The sequence below is a fragment of the Schizophyllum commune genome (assembly GCF_000143185.2).
Source record: "Schizophyllum commune H4-8 unplaced genomic scaffold SCHCOscaffold_3, whole genome shotgun sequence".
In the NCBI taxonomy this organism is placed as follows: domain Eukaryota; kingdom Fungi; phylum Basidiomycota; class Agaricomycetes; order Agaricales; family Schizophyllaceae; genus Schizophyllum; species Schizophyllum commune.
Genome location: NW_026089540.1, coordinates 2799576 through 2821739, shown reverse-complemented (window position 1 = coordinate 2821739; position 22164 = coordinate 2799576). Strand labels below are relative to the sequence as shown.

At 57.5% G+C, this 22164-nt stretch overlaps 7 protein-coding genes across 7 annotated transcripts; 3 read left to right on the top strand and 4 right to left on the bottom strand.

The window, feature by feature from the left end:
* Positions 1-47: 47 nt before the first annotated feature.
* Positions 48-1484, top strand: SCHCODRAFT_02745866 (uncharacterized protein; the record flags this gene model as incomplete). Its single annotated transcript, XM_003034564.1, has 1 exon — positions 48-1484. One exon carries the CDS (start codon positions 48-50, stop codon positions 1482-1484), a length of 1437 nt encoding a protein of 478 aa, XP_003034610.1.
* On the bottom strand, positions 1468-3720 carry SCHCODRAFT_02685890 (uncharacterized protein; the record flags this gene model as incomplete). Its single annotated transcript, XM_050346784.1, has 4 exons — positions 1468-3109; positions 3160-3414; positions 3628-3650; positions 3696-3720. The coding sequence occupies 4 exons, from the start codon at positions 3718-3720 to the stop codon at positions 1619-1621; spliced, it is 1794 nt and encodes a 597-aa protein (XP_050201825.1). The 3' UTR covers positions 1468-1618.
* A 3354-nt stretch (positions 3721-7074) lies between these two features.
* Positions 7075-14040, bottom strand: SCHCODRAFT_02664735 (uncharacterized protein; the record flags this gene model as incomplete). The annotated part of the gene is made up of 17 exons (XM_050346536.1): positions 7075-7338; positions 7397-7498; positions 7883-7959; positions 8024-8267; positions 8493-8548; positions 8586-8659; positions 8724-8906; positions 8929-8964; positions 9096-9189; positions 9246-9289; positions 9395-9493; positions 9528-9647; positions 9743-9791; positions 9841-9913; positions 10032-10126; positions 13748-13858; positions 13914-14040. 17 exons carry the CDS (start codon positions 14038-14040, stop codon positions 7075-7077), a joined length of 1848 nt encoding a protein of 615 aa, XP_050201824.1.
* Positions 14041-16707: 2667 nt separating this feature from the next.
* On the top strand, positions 16708-17341 carry SCHCODRAFT_02491866 (uncharacterized protein; the record flags this gene model as incomplete). The annotated part of the gene is made up of 4 exons (XM_003034563.2): positions 16708-16772; positions 16882-17002; positions 17043-17177; positions 17225-17341. 4 exons carry the CDS (start codon positions 16708-16710, stop codon positions 17339-17341), a joined length of 438 nt encoding a protein of 145 aa, XP_003034609.1.
* A 441-nt stretch (positions 17342-17782) lies between these two features.
* Positions 17783-18738, top strand: SCHCODRAFT_02664734 (uncharacterized protein; the record flags this gene model as incomplete). The annotated part of the gene is made up of 4 exons (XM_003034562.2): positions 17783-17943; positions 17998-18254; positions 18315-18409; positions 18472-18738. The coding sequence occupies 4 exons, from the start codon at positions 17783-17785 to the stop codon at positions 18736-18738; spliced, it is 780 nt and encodes a 259-aa protein (XP_003034608.1).
* A 571-nt stretch (positions 18739-19309) lies between these two features.
* SCHCODRAFT_02685887 (uncharacterized protein) lies at positions 19310-19684 on the bottom strand (the record flags this gene model as incomplete). The annotated part of the gene is made up of 1 exon (XM_003033964.2): positions 19310-19684. The coding sequence occupies one exon, from the start codon at positions 19682-19684 to the stop codon at positions 19310-19312; it is 375 nt and encodes a 124-aa protein (XP_003034010.1).
* A 1007-nt stretch (positions 19685-20691) lies between these two features.
* On the bottom strand, positions 20692-22104 carry SCHCODRAFT_02492281 (uncharacterized protein; the record flags this gene model as incomplete). The annotated part of the gene is made up of 1 exon (XM_003033963.2): positions 20692-22104. One exon carries the CDS (start codon positions 22102-22104, stop codon positions 20692-20694), a length of 1413 nt encoding a protein of 470 aa, XP_003034009.1.
* Between the last annotated feature and the right edge of the window lie 60 nt (positions 22105-22164).

The window sequence follows — 22164 nt, the reverse complement described above, 5'->3', positions numbered from 1 at the left end:
TCGCTGCCCGCGGCTCACATCTAGCAGTTCATCAGAACGCGACAGCAATGTCTTCTCGGCGCTACGGCACACCCAACTCAGAAATGCGCAACTACCGGTCTCCGAACGATCGTCACGCAAATACCTATGGACTTACCCTCCACTATGCCCCCGCCGAGACCTTGGTACAAGTGAAATATATGACGCCACGATCCTCTCGCCAGCGAACTCTCGAACCCTCGGTTGAGGAGCGTCGTCATTACCGGGGAAGGCATCGAAGCCACCGTCGCTCTCACCACCAAACGCCAGAAACGCACCATCAGCGCCCTAACCCGGCCTATCCCAACCCTTACGCACCACCTAACCCTGCTCTGCGTCCGGCGCGAGGACCTGTTCCAGCGCCTGCACCTCCAGTGATATCAGCTCAGGCGTATACGTCTCATGCAACCGCCTCTCAGATGCAGCGACCCGTGGGAGTACGTCCCGCGCCGGCGCCTCAAACCTACTTTACGAACACCGCGCCAGTAATTCCTCTGCCAGTTCCTACGTCTGCTCCTGCTCCGCCCCGGCACTACCCCACGAACAATCACGGCGCCTCTCCAACGCCTCCGTACGACCCCGAACCGTACACTCGATACTTTGATCCTTCGGGCGCCCCCGTTCCCCGAGTTCTGCCTTCTCGATCCACTGTCGTGTCCGCTCCTCCGACTCAAAAAGCGGATCCGCGGCCGTGTCGTAGTCGTCGCCTGTCGAATGCGCTCAAGTCTTTTTTTCATAAAGGCGATGGCTCGCGCGCTGCAGCATCAGCTGCTCCGCAGGTCGCCTACGTACCCGTCCCTCCAGCACCGCCCGCCCAACCCGCGGCTCATCATGATGCGGCCTATCGACCCGCTGCCTCTGATCACACCGTCGGCGCAACCCGTCGAGCTAAAGAGACGACTACAAGGCCCTCTTCCGCTTTCAACATCTACACGCGCGATATGCTGCCGCAGATTTACGGCGTTGGAAGGAACTTCGAGCGCGACCCGCACTGGCAGGGTGCCGGCAAGGAGAAGATCAACGTGTTGATGCCGGTTGGGCTGCTGGACTGTTGGTCTATCTTCTTCAATGCCCGGAATCTCAAGGAGATTCACTTCTGGCACATCAAGGGAGACGATAGCTGGCGGGAATTTCCGACCATTCGCGTTCGGGGGCTGAAGTCCCTTTATATTCATTTGAACGAGGCTTGGCTCACAAACTTGCTGGATGCAGTCCGTGTTCGCCACTTACGGCATTTGGAGGTATATTACTCCTCAGGTGGAGGGGGTCGTTTCTCCTATGACAAGCAGGCGTATGTCCGCCTTGTTGGTGCTATACGCCATGGCGCAGCAGCAGGATTTGTTGGCATAAGTCCGAATCACCCAGTGTACGGTGCCAGGAGCTCCAGTTTGGAAGCCACGTTGGAAGCGGCAGTTGAGCAGGATGCGCCCCGCTGGACTTTTCATATTTGCGACGAGCGGTCATAATTGTAGTATACGAAATGTATCACGATGAGGACAGTGGTATTTAATAAACATCTCTGATATACTGTTGGGATCTGGCTGTACCCGTCAATCTGAACTATAACTCTGCAGAGAACTATAATGGAAACCGTGTACCATTAGTCGCCAAAGCAAGAGCTCCAGAAGATCATCCACCCTTTACGGCGAAGCATCTCCATGGTTGCGACGTCCGCATCATGGACTCGCTGCTCCCCGATGGGATATCCAAGGGAAAGCCGCCGGAGAGGACAAGAGGCCTTGTCCCGGCTCTGCAGCATGCGAGATATGGTGCCGTCGGTTGTTGAGCAGTCGCATAACGCAAGTCTTTGCAGGTGAGGAAGCGTCACTGCCCTTCGACTCCCCTCGATCAGAGTGAGCTCTTCGAAGATGGCGTCACTTGCTCCTCTTCCCAGCTCCGCGATGTGTAGCATCTTGAGAGGCGAAAGCTGAGGCATGCGGATGATGTGGAGAAGGGCTGCTTCGTCGAAACTTGCCCCACCACATACTAGCAGGAAGTACTGGAGACCAGCCCGAAGGCGTCCCAAGAAGCGATAAAGATTGTCGATGTTGAGGAAGGGCCAGCCATGGCTATACGGCGCGTCATTGGGGATAGAGGATCGGGGGCGGAGGTATAGGCGACGCAAATTGGGGAAGTCGAGCGCCTGGAAGAGCATGTCCTGAGGACCGTCGCTCTCAATGATCAGCTCCTCCATGATGCCATGGTAGACAGGGCGGCATCGCACAGCAGAGACGTCAGGCGTGATATCGACGTCAATCCGCTGAAGCGCGGGCGAGCTCGCGATGATGCGCATGAGTGTGTATGTATCCACTACACATTCTCGGAGTAGGATAGACACGATGCGTGACCAATGAACATTCTCTGGAAACGTGGGTATAGACCACTCGACCTCTCGTATCGTCGGCGTGTTGTACAGAGATGACAAAGCCTGGGCGACATTGCGCTTCGTGTTCGCCTCTCGAGTAGTGATAGCCAGCTTCATCATGAAGGTCGCCATTCCTGGGCGAACGCGTGATAGGCGCAATAGACTCGAGGGGCTGATTTCCACAAGGTCAAGCCGCTTGACAAGTCCAATATTCCGGATAATGAAATCTAGAGCACAGGGACAAACTTCCCGCGGGTATACGCCGCGTCGTGAGTCCTCGGCATAGTAGACGTAGATTCCCAGGCCCTTCGTGCGCTCCATGAACAGTCGGGCAATTCTATAGTGTCCTCCACCCTGACATGGACGCATGGAAAAGTGCTGCCATAGCAAGGGAAGATCGAGGGCGATATACCGCCAGAGCCGGCAAACGCGGGCTATCACCAGAGGAGTACAATTGGGCGTGAAGTAGCCGTAGAAAGGCTTCTCCACTTCCTTATCCATGCAGCGCGCGAAAATGTAGGACAGCAGCTCGACGGGAAAGCGGTTTATTGGAGGAGCGTAGAAGCCATTCGCGTCCGGTTCGGGCTCTGAGGGGATGAGTGCTCGCCAGTGAGGTGGCGGAGGCGAGAAACGCGGGATAAACAGAGCCCTCCGAAGGTCCTCAGGCGTAGGCTTGTCTGAACCGGTGTACTCGAGGTAAGGCGCGTCGTTTGTAGCGGGCGCCGACTGGGGAGATGGAATCAGAGTGACGCCATGTTCATGGCAGCTAGACGTACCATGTCTCTCCATCTATCCGAGTTCGCATGGGCGCCAGGTGACGGGAACGACGGTGCAGTCGGGAAGAGCGCATTTGCTGTTGATGACGCAGGATACGGGGACCTGGCGAAACCATCGTGCGCATGATAATGCGATGGCGACGATAGGCTGTACGCTATGGGGCTTGTTTGGAGAGTCGCAGCCGTGGAATGCCCGCCTGGATAAGGAGGACCAGGCCATCCAGGGTTCGACGTCTGGACGACGTCGTAGGAGTACTAGAATAGCCGGGAGTAATATCAGGTCTCGTCATATAGCGGCACATTGGTGGGGTAGTGACTCAAAGTTACTATCTCACCGTTTCTTGTGGTATCGTTTGCGGAGATTTTTCAGAACGACTTTCGGGTGAACGGGAATTGATCCGATTCGGCCGACCTGTCCGTCTCACGTGCTCTGCGTTACACGTCTCCCGCCCGCTTACCTGCGCGCACAAAGGCCCCTCCGATCTCGTCAACTACACGTCGACAGCTTCCCAACCTCCTCCACCCATCCCACGCACAATCGACGGGGAGACGGACAATCATCTCGCCAAACTGGGTAAGCACTCGGACGGGTAGCCATGCGTGTCACGTTGCGCGGTCCGGGCAGCCGCTGATGCGCTGCGATCGGCACGTCTTTCCTCACATTCGCCTTCCTTGACCACCACCACGCCGCTCGCACTGCTCTTCCTCCTCCCGGGAAAGGCTCCCTCTATTCTCCCACTCCTTCTCTGCACTCCCACTCCTTCCCAACACCTCCAACAAGCCGCCGCTGAGGCGCTTGCTCACGATCGGGTTGCACAAGCCGTTGGCAAAATGGCAATAGCAACGGCCATCGAGTCGACCGACCGAGGAGGGGGGCTCGGGTGCGTGAACACGCCCCGCACTGTTTATCTCACTAACTACTACACAACTGCAGTGTGTATGGGCGAAGGGAGGAAAGAGAGGGCAGGATGAGACACCTCGCCAAAAGCGGGTCTAGCAGCTGTACATGTTACACGAGCAACAAAGGTGCGTTTTCTCACAATTTTGGGAGCCATGATACAGCTGAGGCCGCCCCACTTCAGAGCGCAAGCGCCTGGCAAATTGAAGCAAACCAGTCGCGCGGGATGACTAATTGGAACCCAACACGAACGCGTTCGGCGGCTGCGAAGTTCAGGAGTGATCCTCGACCTGTTGTTGCCAAATCGCCCCTCTGCGCCCGAACGAGCATCGAGTACTCGTCTCAAGATGTCACAAGCATAACCGTGCCCTAGCGCCTTTGCTGGGCGTCGAAAGGCAAGTTCTCTATCATTTCTCGCTGTTTTCTCAGCTGATTTGTGCACTGCAGATCGAACCGCGTCCACCCCTGGATGCGCGAGCTCAGAAAGCGCACACATTAGGTGACGATGCCGCAGGAAGCAGGTTGCGGGAAGCGCTGCAAAGCGCTCACCCACACCATAATCTCAACTCGCGGGGTAGAAGTTGCACGCAAAGGTGAAGGTATGATGTTTTTCTAGTTGTTCTCTCATTGCCCGAAGCAATACTGACGTCCTCTAGGATTGTACAGACGTGCTAGCGGACGAGACTTTCTCGCATCAAGCATCGACGTGCATCATTGTGCGTCGAAGGTCTCGAGCTCAAAAAGCGCAAGGTAGAGCGCCACCGGCACGCGAGATGACGCCGGCTCGCACAGTGCCTCGGCCCTTCGTGCGCATGAGCTACAGGTGTGCATTCCAGCTTGATCAGTATACTTCGCTCGCGTTCTGCATTGACACGAGCTCACAACTGCAGCTCATGAATATTACAGATTTTTCGTTACCTCAAGAACGCTCTCATCGACTTGTTCCCGGAGACGATGCCCTCAAGCAACACTGCGACGCGGCGCTAGGACTCGAAAGACGGCCGCCAACCAAGCAGGTGCGCGCTCAAGGGTTTCTCGCAGGCTACGCAGGCGGCAACAACCAACTCACGCGTTTGCAGTTACTAATCATCCGGCCGCAAGTTCGAAAAATCTGCAGTCCGGCGTCTCGAGTCGCGCTTATACACATTTCTAGGTATCACAGGGTGCGCAACTGAAGGCGGTGGACCGCCAAGGAAGGACGCTGCAGCTGCTGACGACCGACATTCAGAGTGGAGACAGCCAAGCGTCAAGTCATGCCCCCAAGTGAAGCGCCGACATCCCTCAGTACGCGGGCACCGTGGAGGTACGCGCACGCGTATCATCGCATCTCGCATACTCCCGAATGCCTTCAAGCACATCTCGGAATTCATACGTTGCGCAGCGCGGTGAGTTCGCATATTTTCTCTGTTTCTCACTCCTCCGGCCTCGTTGCAACATCGGATGCTTCAGCTAACAGCCGGAGGATGTCTTTCGACAGGTTCCCAGGTGTGTAAGGGGCTGGTAGCGTCGCACGGTTTACTCCAATGGGCGTATACAGCAACGACGCCACAAAAGCGACCCCGGAGCGCATCTACACATCCGCTCCAATCAAAGCCCCAGCGACCGGTGTTGCACATGGGCTAGTACAAGCGAGTGCTAAAGTACACAGGTATGTACGTTTTCAGTTCCCATTGGCGTGCCTTCGAGCTCACGAACATCTGCAAGCGGGAGGTGCGCTTAGCCACCATAACCTGGCTTGAGACCATTCAGCTGAGTTGTGCATCGGGAGTGCAGCCGGAGCTCTCCTCTCGCTCGTGCATGCCTCAGAATAGGACGCCAAAGGCGCAGGAGGGGTCCCAAAGGTCAGGGATTTCACATCGTTTCTCAACTTTTGTTCATATGACAGCCTCCTTGAGATCTCGCTGCCGACGCGAACGCGCTAACTCGGCGTTTACACGTCCGGGCAGGGCACATCAACCACAGCTACGCATCCAGGCAGTACCGTGCATGAGCGACAGACAAACACGGCGACCAGCGCGCGCGTCATCGCTGCCTCCATCACGGCTATCCAGATCGTGCCGAGGCGAAAATAGTGAGTCCGTTGCGTAGGCGCAGGTTGTTTGGGCTACGTGACAGAGAACGTTGCAGGCCCTGCAACTGATGCACCTCGCTTTCTCGCAAGAGCACTCTTGACTGACAATTATTCATCCGCCGCGGGCACACGGAGCACGCACGGCAAGAGGGGGGAGGGAAGGGGAAGGGCAGAAGGGGACATTGCAATGAGTTGTTGCTCGTGGGCGAGAGGAAAGGGGAAGATAAAGGATTACATTGGATGTAGATAAGACAGTGTATGTAGGTCATACTCAATAGAGTGATTTCCACACATCTGATGAGCAGCGCGTGAGAGGGCGTAAGGGTGCAATGCGCGCCGGACTAGGGTGGGCCCACGGAGCAGGCATAATACATTGTACTGAGGCATCCTGATGGAGGGGTCACGATCGGGCACTCCATCACTATTTGTGTATAACCTAACTGGGTTATAGGTATGCCCGATCTGGCTAACAAACACCCCGATCATCTTCTCAGAGCAAGGACGAGGGTGTCCTCCCCCCATCCTCCTCGTCGAGGGTGTCTGTCGCCCTTCTTCATCGAGGGCGGAGGGCGCTTTCACCCTTCTGCTTTGTCAAATGGTGAGAACGAGTCATGCTTTTGCCCCTTTCGTCTTCATCGAGCGCGGCTCAAACGACATTTCCCCTTTGGTGGGGTAGTGACTCAAAGTTACTATCTCACCGTTTTATGTTGACGATCCGCGACGTCCCTTCGACCGCTTCGTGCGCGCGTGTGCGGACTTCCCAGACGCCAGTGGTCGCGCGCGAGGGCTCGTCTCCTCAGCCGCTCGTGGTTCAAAACAGGGAGCACGGCAGTCCGCCGCCGAAAGGAGGCGACGCCTTCGCGCTCCTCTTCGTCGTCTTCATGTCGTGCAAGTAGGTGCAAAACTCAATATATTTCATTTTTATTCTACGAGTACGCGCGCTACGCTACTGCACTGCCAGATGACCACCACGACGGCGACTTCGCGCGTTGTCTCGCCCTTTCCACCCCGCTCCCCTCCTTTGTTGACCCCTCCCGCAGCCGCCAAACACCTTCCCCGTGTCCCGCGACGTCGCGCACGCCACCCGCGAGGCAGAAAACGTCGAAAGCGGCGCTCGATTCGCCCTCGACATCCCCCCTGCCTCCTCGTCCTCCCCCACCCCACCGCTTTCTACGGCGCCGAGAGCACCTCGCCCGCGCGGAGTACAGTCCTATCAACGCTTCAGCAACGAGAACGACATGCAGAACAAAGGCCCAACAAAAGCGCACCTTGTAGTGGAGGAGGGAAAGGGTGGGGTGGGGTGCCATCTCCCCCACCCTCGCGAGGACGAGGGAGCCGCGCGAGCGCCGCGGCGGTCTGCGTGTACTTTCCTAGACGTTCTGCCGAGCTATGCGATGCATCTCCGCCGTGTTCGAGGTCCGTCCCAGTCCTGTAGGCCTCGCGCGAGCCGTGTGAGACAAAGGTCGGATTTTCGAAAGAAAATGAGATGAGGGGCTCATTTCGTGCGCGCTCGCCGCGAGACTTTGTACGCGGTCGACGCGTTGTTGGTGCTCTGCGAACGCAAAGAGAGACCGCCGCTGCGTGCCGCCGTCGTCGCGCAGGGAGGTTGTCTTATCTCACCCTCCTCCCCACCCCTCCCCCCGCCTGCCGTGTCTTATTTAGCGCCGAGGGGTGAGCGCTGCTGGCTGTAGTAGTACAGGCTGAGTGCATTCGTCTTGGATATCGATTTTAATGGCAACCTGTTGAGTACTCACCGAGTCATGAGGGTCACCCCCTTCAAAGTCGAGGGCCTCCTCGTCAATGCCCGGCCGTGGCAACGGCGTGTATACAGCTTGTCGGGGTCTGTTAGTTCTTCCTGAACGCATAGGGCGAGATTGTTGAAGGAATATACATACCTTTTGACGAGGGGAAACGGCACTCCCCCTCCTCCTCGCCCCTCTCTCGCGTGCCGTCGTCGACCAAGCACTTTGTGGTGTGTTGCGCGCATCTGCGTAGGTCCCTCATCATGAGGAGGACCTCACCTTGCTGAGAAATCGCCGGGTTGAGAGGTGGGATGATGGGGGAGGGCAGTTGGTCGAAGGGGTGCCGCATCGCTCGCAGCCCATCGTCGAGTGGCGTGGAGTGCGGCGATGAGGCGGTCTGAGGATCCATGAGCGTCAGGAAGGCGCATAATGAAGGGCTAAGTACGTTGTAGAGTATATTGACTCGGAGATCAAATTTTTGTGTTTTCGTTGAGTTTGAACTTGAGGTGTCCGATTTGAAGCATATTGAGACCGGCTCGACGGCGATGGAGGCGACTCAGTAGCGAGGCCTGAGCTTGTATTAGCTCGCTGTTAACACAGGAAGAGGGGGGCAGGGACGTACCTTCGGGATGATAAACATCGAGGTAAGGTCCTGCTCGTGCACGTCAGCCGCGAGAACTTGAGATTAGGGTCAGAGCCATACCTCGCGAAGTACGGGCATGGTCTCCCCTCTCCTGGGGTCGTGCGGGGGCGCGGCGTGAAGGGGTATGGGGAGGCATAGAGTCGAATCTGCGGGCAAAGGGTCAGCTCTCATCTCACAACGTCCAGACGACGGCCTGCTGACATGACTGACCTCTTCACGGGGCGTCTTCTTCGCATTCGGGCAGCAGCGGTGGCGGCGGGACGGCCGTGATTAGCTCGGTCATGGTCTCCCCCGTCCGCGCGCGTGCCGGCGTCGCTTCTCGCGCGATTCGCCGTGTCTTGTCGGCGCTTTCGTGACGACCCGCCGCACTCGTCGGTCGCCGCGTGCTCTCGTCTGCGTCGGCCAGTTGCCGTACGTGTCCCCTCGACCGTATCTCCCTGCTCTCGCACGGCTTCAGCGTGTCTTGTCGGCGCATTTGAGACGGCGGCATCCAGCCGACGCACTCGTCAGTCAGACGCTGGCCGCCTAAGCGTGTGCTGGCCTGAGTCGCCACTCGACGCGTACTACGTCGCGTCCGTGTACTACGCGTCCTCAGTGTTCCCTCCACCATATCTCCCTGCATTCGCGCCGCTGCGCGGCTGCGAGCGGCGCGCGCTCTTCCCCTTGTGAACTACCGCTACGAGTACAAAATCAGCGACAATTTAGACGGTAAGGAGGCGGTCATATCTTTACCTTTGGTGTTGTCGCATTCATCACCCGAGGGCGCGCGCGCATGCCTCCGGTGGCTTGAGGGTCGCAAAAAAGCGCTGTAATATAGAGTCAGCAAGCGTTTTCCAATGTCGCGCGAATTTTGGAACTAATTCACCAACGCGTGCACTCACCTCAATGACCCCGGAAACCTAGTCGAGGCCTTCGGCGATGCGGAGAGAGCGGCCTGGCTTGTCGAGGGCATCGGTCGGTGCGGATGGCACCTCCAGAACCTGATGGTGGACGGCCCATGTCAGCAAATGTTACGGATCGTCGAAGACGAAACTTACCAGCATTTCCGCATTAATCATTCTTGGGGCCCCGCGCATGCCTCCGGCGGATCGGGGGCGTGGAAGGTCGCGGGGTATGAGATCAATTGGCAGGTATCTGGGTCGAGTCAAAATCAGTGAGGAATTTTAGTCAAAACCTATTTATGCGCACCTCAATGACCCCGAGAACCTCGAGGCGGGGTGAATAGCGACTGGACGACGTCTTGACGATCACGGGCATCGTCCTCGGCGTCTTCTAGACCTGATCGTCGGGTCAGCAAGAGTCTCAAGCGATAAATGAGAGTACATACTGATTTTCGCATTAATTGCCCTAGAATCCTCGCGCATGCCTCCGGCGGTTTGCGCATCATAGGAACTGCGCAGCTGCCGAGAACGACGTCCCTACCAGCCTGGCGATCCGTGAATTGGGGCGAAAGCGGGTGCGAGGGCGAGGAAGTGAGTAATTAGAGGAATAAATGGCGGCCGCGTCTTGGGCCTTTACCGTGGCCTTTGGACGTCGCGGGGCGTAAGGATGGGGAAGAGCGACGGCCATGCAGTCGGGGTCGTTGTCGTTGTCCAACTCGGCAGGCGTTCTTGCTGCGGACGTGGTCGACGTGGTGGTGGGAAGCAAGAGGTTAATGACACGTGCCGTGACGATCTCAATAGACTTACGGTATGGGTGACGGCGACCACGGATTGTGCCGCGGGCGACGGTCGGGCACAGCGGTCGATGCGTCGGACAGACCAGAGAGTGGTTTAGGGTGCTTGAAGGAGGGTGAATCAGGCCAATCACGTTGAATGGCAAGTACAGTAGGGACACGAGTCAGGATGAATAAAACCCACCCGAAATCAACGACTGATTGCAGCCGCATTGGAGACTTTCCCTCGTCTCTGAAAAGGACGTACTGATGAAGGTGGTGTTGAGGAGGTCGTCGAGGGAGGGCTTGACAGTTAGCATCTCGCTCGAAATGTCAAACAAAATGGTCTATGCCTGCTCGTCTGGGTGAACAATCTGGATTGCGGTCCAAGGCGGGTCGCCGGGATGAGACCGCGAGCGGCGGCCGGTGGGAAGCCGGACCGCGCGACTCTTGGCCGCAAGCACGGGCCTGCCACGAGGGACTGAGTACAGAACCGAGTACAAAGAAGAACAGTATGTAGAGAATGACTAAGAGGAAAGGGAAATAAACCCGTAAGAAGGGAGGAGGGTGGGAGAAAAGAAAACGAGCAGCTGCAATGACTGCGAGCCTGCTGTGAGTGACGGTAGGTACGAAGCGAGACGAGCCACATGTACCTGCGAGCCTGCTGTGAGTGACGGTAGGTACGAAGCGAGACGAGAGAAGTACAAAGGCGCGCTGCGCCTAAGAGGAAGGGATCACGTGGTTCCTCGCGTGCATAGACCACGGTCAAAGGGGCTTTGACCGTCTCATCTATGCCTGCTCGTCTGGGTGAACAATCTGGATTGCGGTCCAAGGCGGGTCGCCGGGATGAGACCGCGAGCGGCGGCCGGTGGGAAGCCGGACCGCGCGACTCTTGGCCGCAAGCACGGGCCACACAACAGCACCGAAGGGCCGGAGGACTGAGAGGGGCGAGCCGTGCAGCGGCCAACGGGGGAACCCAGATGTTCAGGACGAGCGGATGTCGGGACGTGGAGCGAGAGGATCTATTGGGGATGGATGGATGGGAAGAACGACGGGGCTGGCGCGACGATTGAGGTACGGCGCGAGCGAGAAGAGGCGGGAAAATTCGAATCTCGATGCCGCGTCCGCGAGGGCATTCTCCTTCGTCGGTAGCCACTGCGCCTCGAATGTGAAGTCGAGATGCGAGGCAAAGCCAATGAGTTGTCGAAGAAGCTCCATGACGGGTGCCGAGCGGATGGACAGGTCTTGAATAGCATCGAAGACGTTGGTATTGTCAGTGTGGAAGATGATGTGTTTCGCGCGGAAGGCCGTGCCCCAGCAGCGGATCGCATGGATAATGGCATAGAACTCCTTCCACTTGATGTCGCGAGACGCATAGCGGCGAGGAATCTTGATGGCGAAATAATTCACGCCTAGAATTCCGCCAGCGCCCTTAGTGCCGCTGGCGTCCGTGTAGACGTGGACCATCTTCCGCTCGGGGCTCAGGTACCGTACCCCGTTCCATGCGGATGCGAAGGTCAGCCACCATTTGAGGTCTCGGCGGGCTGAGCGCGTGATACGTCGACGGGTGAAGCGAGAACTGAAGGATGCGGAGAAGTCGAAAAGAGAGCGCATAAATGCGCGGGAGTAGGGGATGACTTGGGCACAAAACATGAGATATCCAGTGAGCTCTTCAAGCTCGGTCTGGGTACAATGAGTGCGGCGGTCCCACTGGCCTAGGAGGTGCGAGAGATAGTTGAGTTTGTTGAGAGGAAGCCGGGCTTCCATGAGCATGGAGTCGAGCAGGATGCCGAGGAACTCGAGCTCGGTGGTGGGGCCCTCAATCTTTGATTGCTGGAAATTCAGCCCTAGCTGGGCAGCGAGGGCGCGAGCCCAATCAAGAGCTGCTTCGACAAGAGGAAGTTGGGTACCAGGTCGGAAAATCTGCAAGAAGTCATCGAGGTAATGCCGAATAGCGGCGGGCAAGTGGTGCACGAGAATCCAGTGGAGCGCTTCCGCAAAGAGGTTGAATATGTAAGGCGCGGAACGCAGGCCAAACATCAGGAAGAGCTCATAGTAGAGCTGCCCCATCCAGTGGTAGCCGAGTAGATGCCAATCCTCAGGGCGTATGGGGATGTGCCGAAAGGCCTGTTCCAAGTCGAGCTTGATCATGAGGGATCCGCGGCCAGATGCCACGAGATCTTGAGCGGCGAGTCGAAAGGTGTCGTATACGATAGACGCCTGTGAGTCTGGGATGCCGTCGTTAACCGAGGCACCACGAGGCCACGAGAGATGGTGGATTTGCCGCAGCTTGCCAGAATGCTTGCGAGTGGCGACACCAAGAGGCGAGCAGCGGAAGGGGTGTAGTGGTGGTGAGGAGTAAGGCCCATGAAGTCGTTGCTTCTCGAGCTGAGCTTGGATAGCGGATGTCACGGCATCCGGATGCTCGAACGCTGAGCGGAGGTTATGGCAGGACTGGTTGACAGAGCGATCACCACAGAATCCAATGTTGGCGCCGTGATCGATGATATGGAGAAGGGCGTCGACAAAATTTCGGTCGGGATAGTCAATGAGATGGTGCTCCCACGCGTCGCGATTGAGACTCGAGTGAACTCGTGGTAATGTGCGGGCGACGTGGGGAGGAGGGGCAACATTTGCCCGAGGGTCCGTATTCGGACGAGATGGTGGAAAAAATTGCCCAGGAAAGGTGGAGGCATGGACCATGGACTCAAAAGGGGACGGATGCAACAGGGCAGACTCAGCGGGTATGACATTGGCGTAACCCGGGAGGAGCATAAGCTCGCCACTGGCGGATGATGGCGCAGAAGTGGTAGATGAAGTCCCTACGGCGCTCAGCGCAGCAGGTAGGGACGGAACAGGTGCAACGGACTCAACGGAGAGGAGCGGCGACTGAGGGCTAAGCTCGGCACGGTCAAGACAGGTAGATGGGTCAATATTGCGGTGGCAGTGGCAGGGGCAGGGGCAATAGCGATGGGAGCGGTGGCCATGACGTTGAAGATCGGTGGTGCAGCATGCAGAACGAGGGTTCACAAATGTATTGGGGTGCGTAGGTTTGTAGCGGCGGGAGCGCTGGCGGCCATCCACGCACGTACGGGTGAAGGAATGGGGCTGCTGGATGCTGGGAACATGGGGGGACCGCGCGAAGTGCTTCGATCGCTGCCGGCGTCCTCGGTCCGATCGGCGCGTGCAGAGGCGAGTGGCGTCGAGAGGCGGAAGGGGATACCATGATCCACTCAGCGCGCGAAAGGAACCGGGGTTGGAACGTCCGTAAGGGTAAGATACGTAGCCACGGACAGGCATACTGGCACCGGTGGCAGGACGATGAGCCAGGATCTCGACTGAATGTACCCCTAAAGAAAAGAAAACGAGCAGCTGCAATGACTGCGAGCCTGCTGTGAGTGACGGTAGGTACGAAGCGAGACGAGCCACATGTACCTGCGAGCCTGCTGTGAGTGACGGTAGGTACGAAGCGAGACGAGAGAAGTACAAAGGCGCGCTGCGCCTAAGAGGAAGGGATCACGTGGTTCCTCGCGTGCATAGACCACGGTCAAAGGGGCTTTGACCGTCTCAAAAAACTCACCGGAAATGAAAGCGCTGAGATAGCGCTCGCCAACTGTAGGTGGGCGTGTCGGAATAGAGCCCAGCACCCTTAAGCAATTGGTTGCTAGTCGATGTAAGTCTGCCAAAATATCTGTAAACGCCCGAGTCAGCACAGAGATCAGATCCGAGGCATAGCGTGTACTCACCTCTACTGAAGACGTCTCGGAGGACAGACAGACGTCCGAGGTAGCGGAAGACTACCTGCGTCGTGGTTATTAGTGAATGTGACCGATGGAGAGGAATAGCGAAGCGTGTTGACGCATTTGAGGCCATGTAATGAAGACGAGCGAAAATCGACGAGATGCGCTCCGTTAAAAGGTTCAGAGCAGAGCGAGATATAAGGGGTAAATGGGAAAGTGAAGGAATGAGGCTGAGCGGTCGAGTGAAGGAGGGGAAGAGGGGAAGAGGAGGGGAGGGAGAGGGGAGGAGGATGGGGAAGTGAGGCAAACCGACCACTCACCCCGCCCTTTATACGAGTCCAGGAGCGCACGGACTCTCCTGACTTGGCCGAGTCTTCCCCTTGATGCCCCACTCTGCGGTAAGCGAGTCTGCCTCACTGTAATCCGGATATTCGTTGCCGCTCGCCCTCGTCCTGCTCAGCCCCAACGGCACATATTCCGCGCTTCTCTTCGAATATAGGGAGCCGGCGCCCAGGTCCCCGCGTGTTTTAATCGTGAAAAATGGTGGGACCCTGTGTGATCGGTGTCGACAAAGCGGCTCCGCGCCAGTGGAAGTTACGAGTCGAGGCGAGGCGGGAGGAGCGGAGGTAGTAGACCAGGTCTGACGATGTTGGGGAGAAAGAACTGTATAGTGCGTCGAGATATTGCGTCAGAAGGATAGGGGGTGGGTGTTCTCGAGGTCCCAGGTGCCGAGGTCGAGGTACGGTAGCCCAGCAAAGTTGGGAGAGCGCCGTTTGGCGTATATTGCGATTTACCAAGAGACGCCGGCAAACGAGCGCGCCAGACTTCTTGAGGGTGGTCGGCGTCTCTCCCTGGTCCGGATGATGTAGTTTTCCAGGTATAAGAGCTCATGAGCAGAGTCGTCGAAAAGCGTTGTGAGGGCAAAGCGTGAGCCTGCCACATAAGGCAGGCTTTCAGCCACCTGCGAGAACAAGCGAAGAAAGCTTGTCCGACTTTACCTCGGCGACTTTCGGCACCCTACCGACCCCACTCACGTCCTAAAGCTACTTTGGATGCGCTGTGGCCTGCTCTATTGCCAGAATGCAGGTAAATGCACTATTCTGCGTTTCCGGCAAAAGTTCTGCCTACCGTTTGACATGTCCGCTCTCGCGGCAAAGTTCCGCCGGATCGGTAGTCCCCGTATCTCCGCGTTTCATAGACGTGGAGCTGAAATATTGAGCTCGAGCGTCGGAAGTTTGGGGGCGAGGTGCAATCTGGCCAAATGTCAGTAAGTGCACTTTTCGGTAGACCTGGACGCCCGGAAAGCTTAACCGTCATGCGGAGATGAAGGGGGGGGAAAGGTTCCCTTCGGATTTGGGTGGGCGGGCGTGCGCTGCTGCGTCGCGCTCTGCCGTGAGTCGAACGGGGAGCTCACGTGCGTTATTGAGCTCATCCCCACATTCGAAGCTCACCGTGCACTTTACCCTCATCACAGGCACATTGGACGGTTCCCGCGTTCCTTACAGGTCAGTCCGAGTTGTCTTCATCCAACAGAAGCCCGTTGCACCTCCGAGCTCACTCCGCTTGCTTCCGCCGGCTCGGGCTGCTCATGGCTGCTTTCTCCGCCGGTGAGTTCTCAGAGGGCCTTGATCTCAATTTGGATACTCATTATTCGTGTACCTGTACGCGACGGGGCGTTCCCTTGCACCCTTGCTGAGGACTTGCCCCCGCTGATCTTATCTCGACGGCGGGGCAACTGCGTGAGCGGACGGTTTTTGGTGATCTCAGACAAGCTCCGGAGCAGATTTGTGCCGACATGGCAATGGTTGTGGTATATACGGCTGGATATTGTGTCGGCGGCAAAGTCGGCAGTCGACAGTGATGGACGCGTAAGGCAAGGGATGAGCTGGGTGCCTTCGACCCGGGTTCAAACCCGGCGGCTGACCAGCACGGCTCCCGGTGAGTTTGAGACTGAGTGTTCTTGTTTCCGACCGTCGTAGATGACCTCCCGGCCTCGGTGTGCGGTCTGTGTGTTGCTCCCTATGTCTGCAACACCCCTTTTCTCCGGATTTGCATCTTGTGAAGACCTCAGGCTTGAATTGAATTTACTCATGCTCGCAGCTCATTCCACTCGGCGGGAGCCGTATCACACGTCAGGCCTCCTCACTACACAATTCTAGATACTGTATCCTATACCTGACACTCTGACTGTATCTCGAATGGCATTACACAATGAGCAGATGGTTATTCCCAATCACTCGCTGCTCACGAATTTAACCGCTGCTACCGAGCACCCGATGGGGGAGCACCCGAAGAGGAAGGTGATGTAGGTGCACAGGATTCTTGGATTGATGGGTTCGAGTCAGGGTCTTGCGCCACACCGGCGACCACGGCACATTCTGAGTGAGTCTCGTGTCACTGTATTTTCTTCCTTTGCCCTTTGTCCTCCGTCCTTCCTCCTTCACTCCTCTGCTTCCTCCTTTCCACCTTGGCTTTCTGCACGTCTCGCCTACGCCGCCGTCACATGCTGTAAGAACAGTCAGCAACTCGATTGCAAGACGAAATAGGATGAGAACACATCACTACACCTGAATCAGCACTGAGCAGAGGCGAGGCGAGCACGAGCGAGAGCGAGACAAAAGCATGAGCACAAGAGCAAGGCGACAGCGAGCGAGACGAGGACGAGACAGTCACGAGGAGAACACGCTCGGCTCGTCGAGGAGAGCCGAGCGATGGGTGGCTGAGGGTGCGAGATTAGCTCACAGACAAGGTATGTGAGCTTACCGTGTTTCATGAGTTGAAGGCTGACTTGGCAATGCGCATGGATGATATCAAGACGACGGAGGGCGGAATGAGCCTAACGAGCAGCATCAGCTCGGGGATGAGGTGCGTGCACTGAGCACGACATGTGGATGACGAGCTTACCAGTCCTCGCAGGTCTCCCAAGCGCCGTCGAAGTACAGTAAATCCTTATATTCATCAACTCGATTTTTAGATCATGTACTACAAGGAGTCGACGCGAGGACACGCCGATGAGCAAGATCAATGGCCTGATGCTCCCCGCACTCCGCTTGCCTGCCACCGCGCGCATTGGCGACCCAACAACCACCCGTCGAGTACGTGATCCCGCAATCGCGGCATGAGTTTATCACTCAGCGTGCGGTCGCATTCAACGCGGAGGAGCTCACCTTCGAATTGAGCGCGTTTTCGCCCCTCCGTGGCGTCCAAATCGCCGAGAGCTCCCGCGCGAGCGCGGCCGAGAGTCCCGTCACCCATCCGACACAAAGCACGGTACGTGGTCCTTCCTTCCGAGCTGTGCTAACCCTCCCCTCCAAAAGGGAAGGGGGGAGGAGGAGGAAAGGGGAGAGGGAGAGGGGAGGAGGAGGAAAGGGAAGGGGGAGAGGGAGAGGAGAGGAGGGGGGAGAGTCAGTAGTGTGAGAGCTAGAGTAGAGTAGCCATAGAGTGAAAAGCGCAGAGCTTACGCGCTTGCTCCGCTCGCGCCGCGCAAAGGGGGGATGGAGCTCTGGCCCGCGCGAAAAACGGACGACTCGGCAATTGCTATTTGAGGCGGGTAGGGCAGCACGTGTAGCGATGGCGGCGGGGGTGAGCACGACGACGAGGCGACGGCGGTGGTCGAGAACAAAACGCATGAGGTCGGAGGAGATCGACGACCGGCAGTCGGGCCGGGATGCGGACGGGCGACCGCGATCGCAGTGCAGTTCCCCCAGGTCGCAGATCGACTCTGCGCGATGTCCTTGTCGCAAGAGCGCGTACTGCCCACCGCCTCGGGAAGCGGCGATGCCATCATCGGGATCTTGCATCACCGCTTTGCTGTGCTCCGATTCCGAGGCTGCGTCTCCCATCTCTTTCCCTCTCTGCACTTTTGAGTGATAGCCATGTCTTCGGCGTGCGTGGCAATTTGGTGTGGCGCGCGATCTGAGCTCATCGACGGACATTACACACCCCCTCCTGGCGGTCCTCCGGGGTATGGTGGCGGCTACGGCGCACCTGGAGGCTTTGCACCTCTTCCGGGCCCTCCTCCTGGTGCTGATCCTCAGTGCGTAGCGGCAAGTGGTGCGGCGGATTACCGATGCTGAACGTTCCTGATTAGATTGTGGAACTGGTTCAGCGCTGTCGATTCGGACAGGTTTGGCCACATTTCCGCGCCTGAACTTTGTGCGTGGCGTAATGATATGTGGCGTCGCGGGCCGGCACGTGTCGCATTGCGTCAATGTGACCGGATGCGTTCTCCGATCGCGTCTGCACTCCTTGCCTCCCACCAACGCTGCTGCCCCCACTCCCGCGGCCCCTGCCTGCACAGCACATGCAATCTTAACGCACGCGTCCCGAAGAAGGGTGAACATGTCGGTGAGTGTCTATCTGCGCGACCGCTGCCTGCTCGACGCGCATTTGCGAACGGCCTCGTAGGGGAATTGCGCGCGTATCTCGCCACTGCCACCTCCGCCGCAGTGAGACATGGAGAGATGCACGCGCAGGTCCTCTGTACGAGGTTGCGCGGAAATGTGCGCTGCGCGCGGCGGGCGTCGCCTCAATGATCGTCAATCTCATCTTGTTTCATTGCTAGTCCAGCCCCCGCGTTGTCGGCAACGACGCGATTGCTAGGCGCGTTGCGTGGGTCTTCTTGAACCTGGATTGTACACGACCCTCTCGCGTCGATCATGCCTGCATCGCCCGTCAAGCTCTCGCCTGGAAACAAGCACACCCACCTCCTTCATGTCCATTCGCGCTCGCCCCACCCTTCACCGCCGATCAAAAGTCTCCGTTCCTCGCATGCGTGCTGATGTGCAGCATTTCCCCTTTAGTCTGCGTCCACGCGACCAAATGCACATAGCCAAGTGCCGCCCGCCCTTTGATTGAACGGCATGGACGACGCTGGATCGGCGCGCCCCCGCGCGCGAGGGGAGACGAGGATGCCCTCCCATCTCCACCATGCGCGTCCCTTCCCTTCGTACACGTCCCCCTCCCCCCTCTGCTTATATGCGCGTCCTTCTGTCCCCCCCTTCCCTGCGTACGCGCTCCCCTTCCCTCTCCCCTCTTTCCCTTGGTAAATGCCCCCTCCTTCTGCCCCCTCTTTGGTTCGCGCTCCCACGCCCCTCCTCCCTCCCTTCGTGTGCGCCCTTTCCCTTCCTACATGCCCCCTCCCCTCCCTCGTACATGCCCCGCTCCTTACGGTTAGCCCTAAGCGATGTGCCATTCACCTTTGCGTGCAGACTTCCCTCCCCTGTCGCACCTCCCCCTCCTTTGCGAGTTCGTTGTCGCTTCTCCACCCTTGGATGGGTGCCCCTTCTCCCTCCCCTCTCTCCTTCCCCCATACGTCGTGCACCTCTCCCTCCTTTGTGTGCCTCGCCATCTTCCCTTCCCACCTTCCCCCCTCGCCCCTTGCCCTCTCTCCCACATGTTAGTCATCCTTCTTGCGCCCTTCTCAACACCCCTTCTTGCGCCCTCCCCCTCCTCCTGCTTCCTCCCCCTCCTTCTTCGCACCCCCTCTCTATGCCCCCACCACCTCCTCCTCCTCCACCACATCCCTCCTTGCCGCCCTCCCCCTGCGGCTTCACCAGCTTCGCAACCCAGCCGTTCGTCCCATAAACATGGCTTTGCGTCTTAATGAACATTGCCTTATCCACCTGCACCGGTGTCCCGTAGGTCTGCCAGTTCCACAACACAACTTGTGATCCGGTGTGCCAGAAGGTGAGTGGATCAGGGTTGCTGGACCTGATGTGTGCGCTGCAGGGGAAGTTGTGGCGGAGGTGGCAGAGGCTGTGTGCAATGAGGGGCATGAAAGACACAAGGAGGAGGGAAGATAGCCCGGACTTGGAGATGTTAAGAGGATGTTTTTGGGAGCGGTGAGGCCTCAGCGCTCAGCGATCGAGCAATGTGGCGTCTTGATCGGGTTAAGGAGATGTTAACCTGATCTAGACCGGTTGGATGGGAGTGTAAACCCGATCTGGACCGGCGATCATGGGTTAACCTATTTGAGAAACAACATACCACTCTTGTTCCACTACAGTCCACTCAAACAGAATTTATCGAGAAAACCCCCCGTTTAGACTACCCCACCGCACGCCACGCGAAGCGCTGGCCCTCTCTAGACCTAGTTCAGAGACATGCCTCGCGATGGTGATAAGTGTTCACGCCTCTAGCTTGCACGGAAGACGCCCCGTCATGTTGCTGAGAGCGGTGATTCCTGAATGGCCACTTGACCATGAGATTAGGTGGTTACTAGATGAGGGGAAGAGGTGAGCGACACAACACGACCGCACTCCTCTCTTTATGAGCCTGGAGACACTCCAGAAAGAAGTTTGGCTTCGAGAGCACACGCGGAGACAATAGCCAGGACGTCGCTCCCCCGTTGTCATATCCACCTACGGACAATAAGCCGCCGCAGGGTCATCACGGCGAGAAGGGGCCGTTCAGCGTCTTCAGAGCTGTGCGATGTATCCTTCTTTATGAAAAGAGCGGAGAGACTGCAGACGCCGCAGACGACACACAGCAAAAGACAATAGTGAGCGTCGTCGGCAATTCCCATGATGGTGGTTCAAGACAATGAACTTCGGATCAAGACGTTCCTTCCATTTGCGTCAAGCTGAAGATCAACCAGTTCACACGCACGATTGTATGACAATCATTCCGAAAATCAATAGATATTGTATACATCTCGCAATAACTACACATCGTCTCGCGACGAACTCGTGATTACGTTGGATCTCGACCCTTGCCTACAGCACATTTCTTCTGTTGAGTTGCACTGCAATTGCAAATTGGGCGCTATTGACCTTCAACATACTCACTCCCAAACTGACTCTTGATCTGACCATGAAAAGGGCATGGGAAGCTCTTCTATCCCGATCTCCCATCCCATGGCACTCAGCGTGTCGTACGCCGCGGCATCCCTAGGCTGGGGAACAGCAGTGCCGCAGGGGTATCCAAGAAAAATGTTGCGCAGAGGATAGCGGTGCGTGTGGCGAGACTGAAGCATCCGCGAGATAACACCGTCCGTCGTTGTGCAAGCACTCGTCCGGAGACTCGTGAGGCGAGGTAGCAGCGGAGCCGACCCACGCGAGTCAATCGTGAGAGCCTTAAAGAAGTCGTCCCCTGCACCTCCTGCTGTTTCCCTTATGCGCAGATTGAGCAGCGTCGACATCTGTGGAAGGCCAAATATTTGGATGCGGACCATATCTTCGAGTTGATCGTGGGCGTAGTCAAGGGCAAATTCCTGGAGTCCACCTCTGACACGACCCAGGAAGTCAGAAAAGACCTGAAAGTCGTTGAATAGCACTCTCATCCCGTCGGATTCACTCAGGGGAGAGAGCGCTAGGCGCGTCAGATTCGGAAGACGGAGAGCGCGAAAGAGGTCGTCCTGCGGCCCATCACACTCTAGATCCATTTCCCTGATTGTGACATTCTCAACAGGCGCATAGCGCGCTGTCGAGACTTGGACCGCCTCGTCCATCTGCCGGGGGTTCTCGAGATACACCCTGACGGACTGAAGGACCTTCCCGCAAGCGAGAATATGCAAGAAGTCCTTGACGTCGATAGAGGAGATCGTCGTTTCCACCCGCGTCAGTTGCCCCCAAAGAATATCTTTTTCGAGTGTATGCAGTCCCCAGTCGAGGATGCGCAGCGATGGTGCGCGGTAGAGGGGAGAGAGCGCAGCCTGCATGGTCACCGGCGGAAAGGCCTGGCATCGCCAATCAACTGTGACGACGAGACACGACAGGCGAGATGCGGCATCACCGGGAATCTTGGACAGGCAAGAAAGGGTCTCGCCTTCGATGTCCTCGAGGATGAGAGAGTGCAACTGCCCTATGTTGCGGATGACGAACTCGATGGCGGCCGTACAGGGCTTCCCTCGATGATCCTTTTTGCACCCTGTCTCGGAGTAGCATAGCGCGATAGTCTGGTCTTTGGTACGCTGCAAGAACATCTGGGCGAGAAGGTAGCGGCCTTCGTTCTGGCAGGTCTTGACGAGGATGCGGCGCCACATGAAGGGCAGATCAAGGGCGGTTTCGCGCCATAGTCTGCACACGTGAGAGACCACGAGCGGCACCTCTGGAAAATAATCGCCAAAAAAGCCAGGCTCTCCCGGGAACATATACCACTCGAAAATCGACGACAGCAGCTCTGCGGGCAAGTCGTTGATCAGGGGGGCATGCGAGCGATCAGAACCTGGCGCATGGCGTGAATCAGCGAGGGACATTCTGGAGCAAGGATATCACTTGACGAATGAGGGAGGAAAGCGGCGTCAGTGTACAGGGAC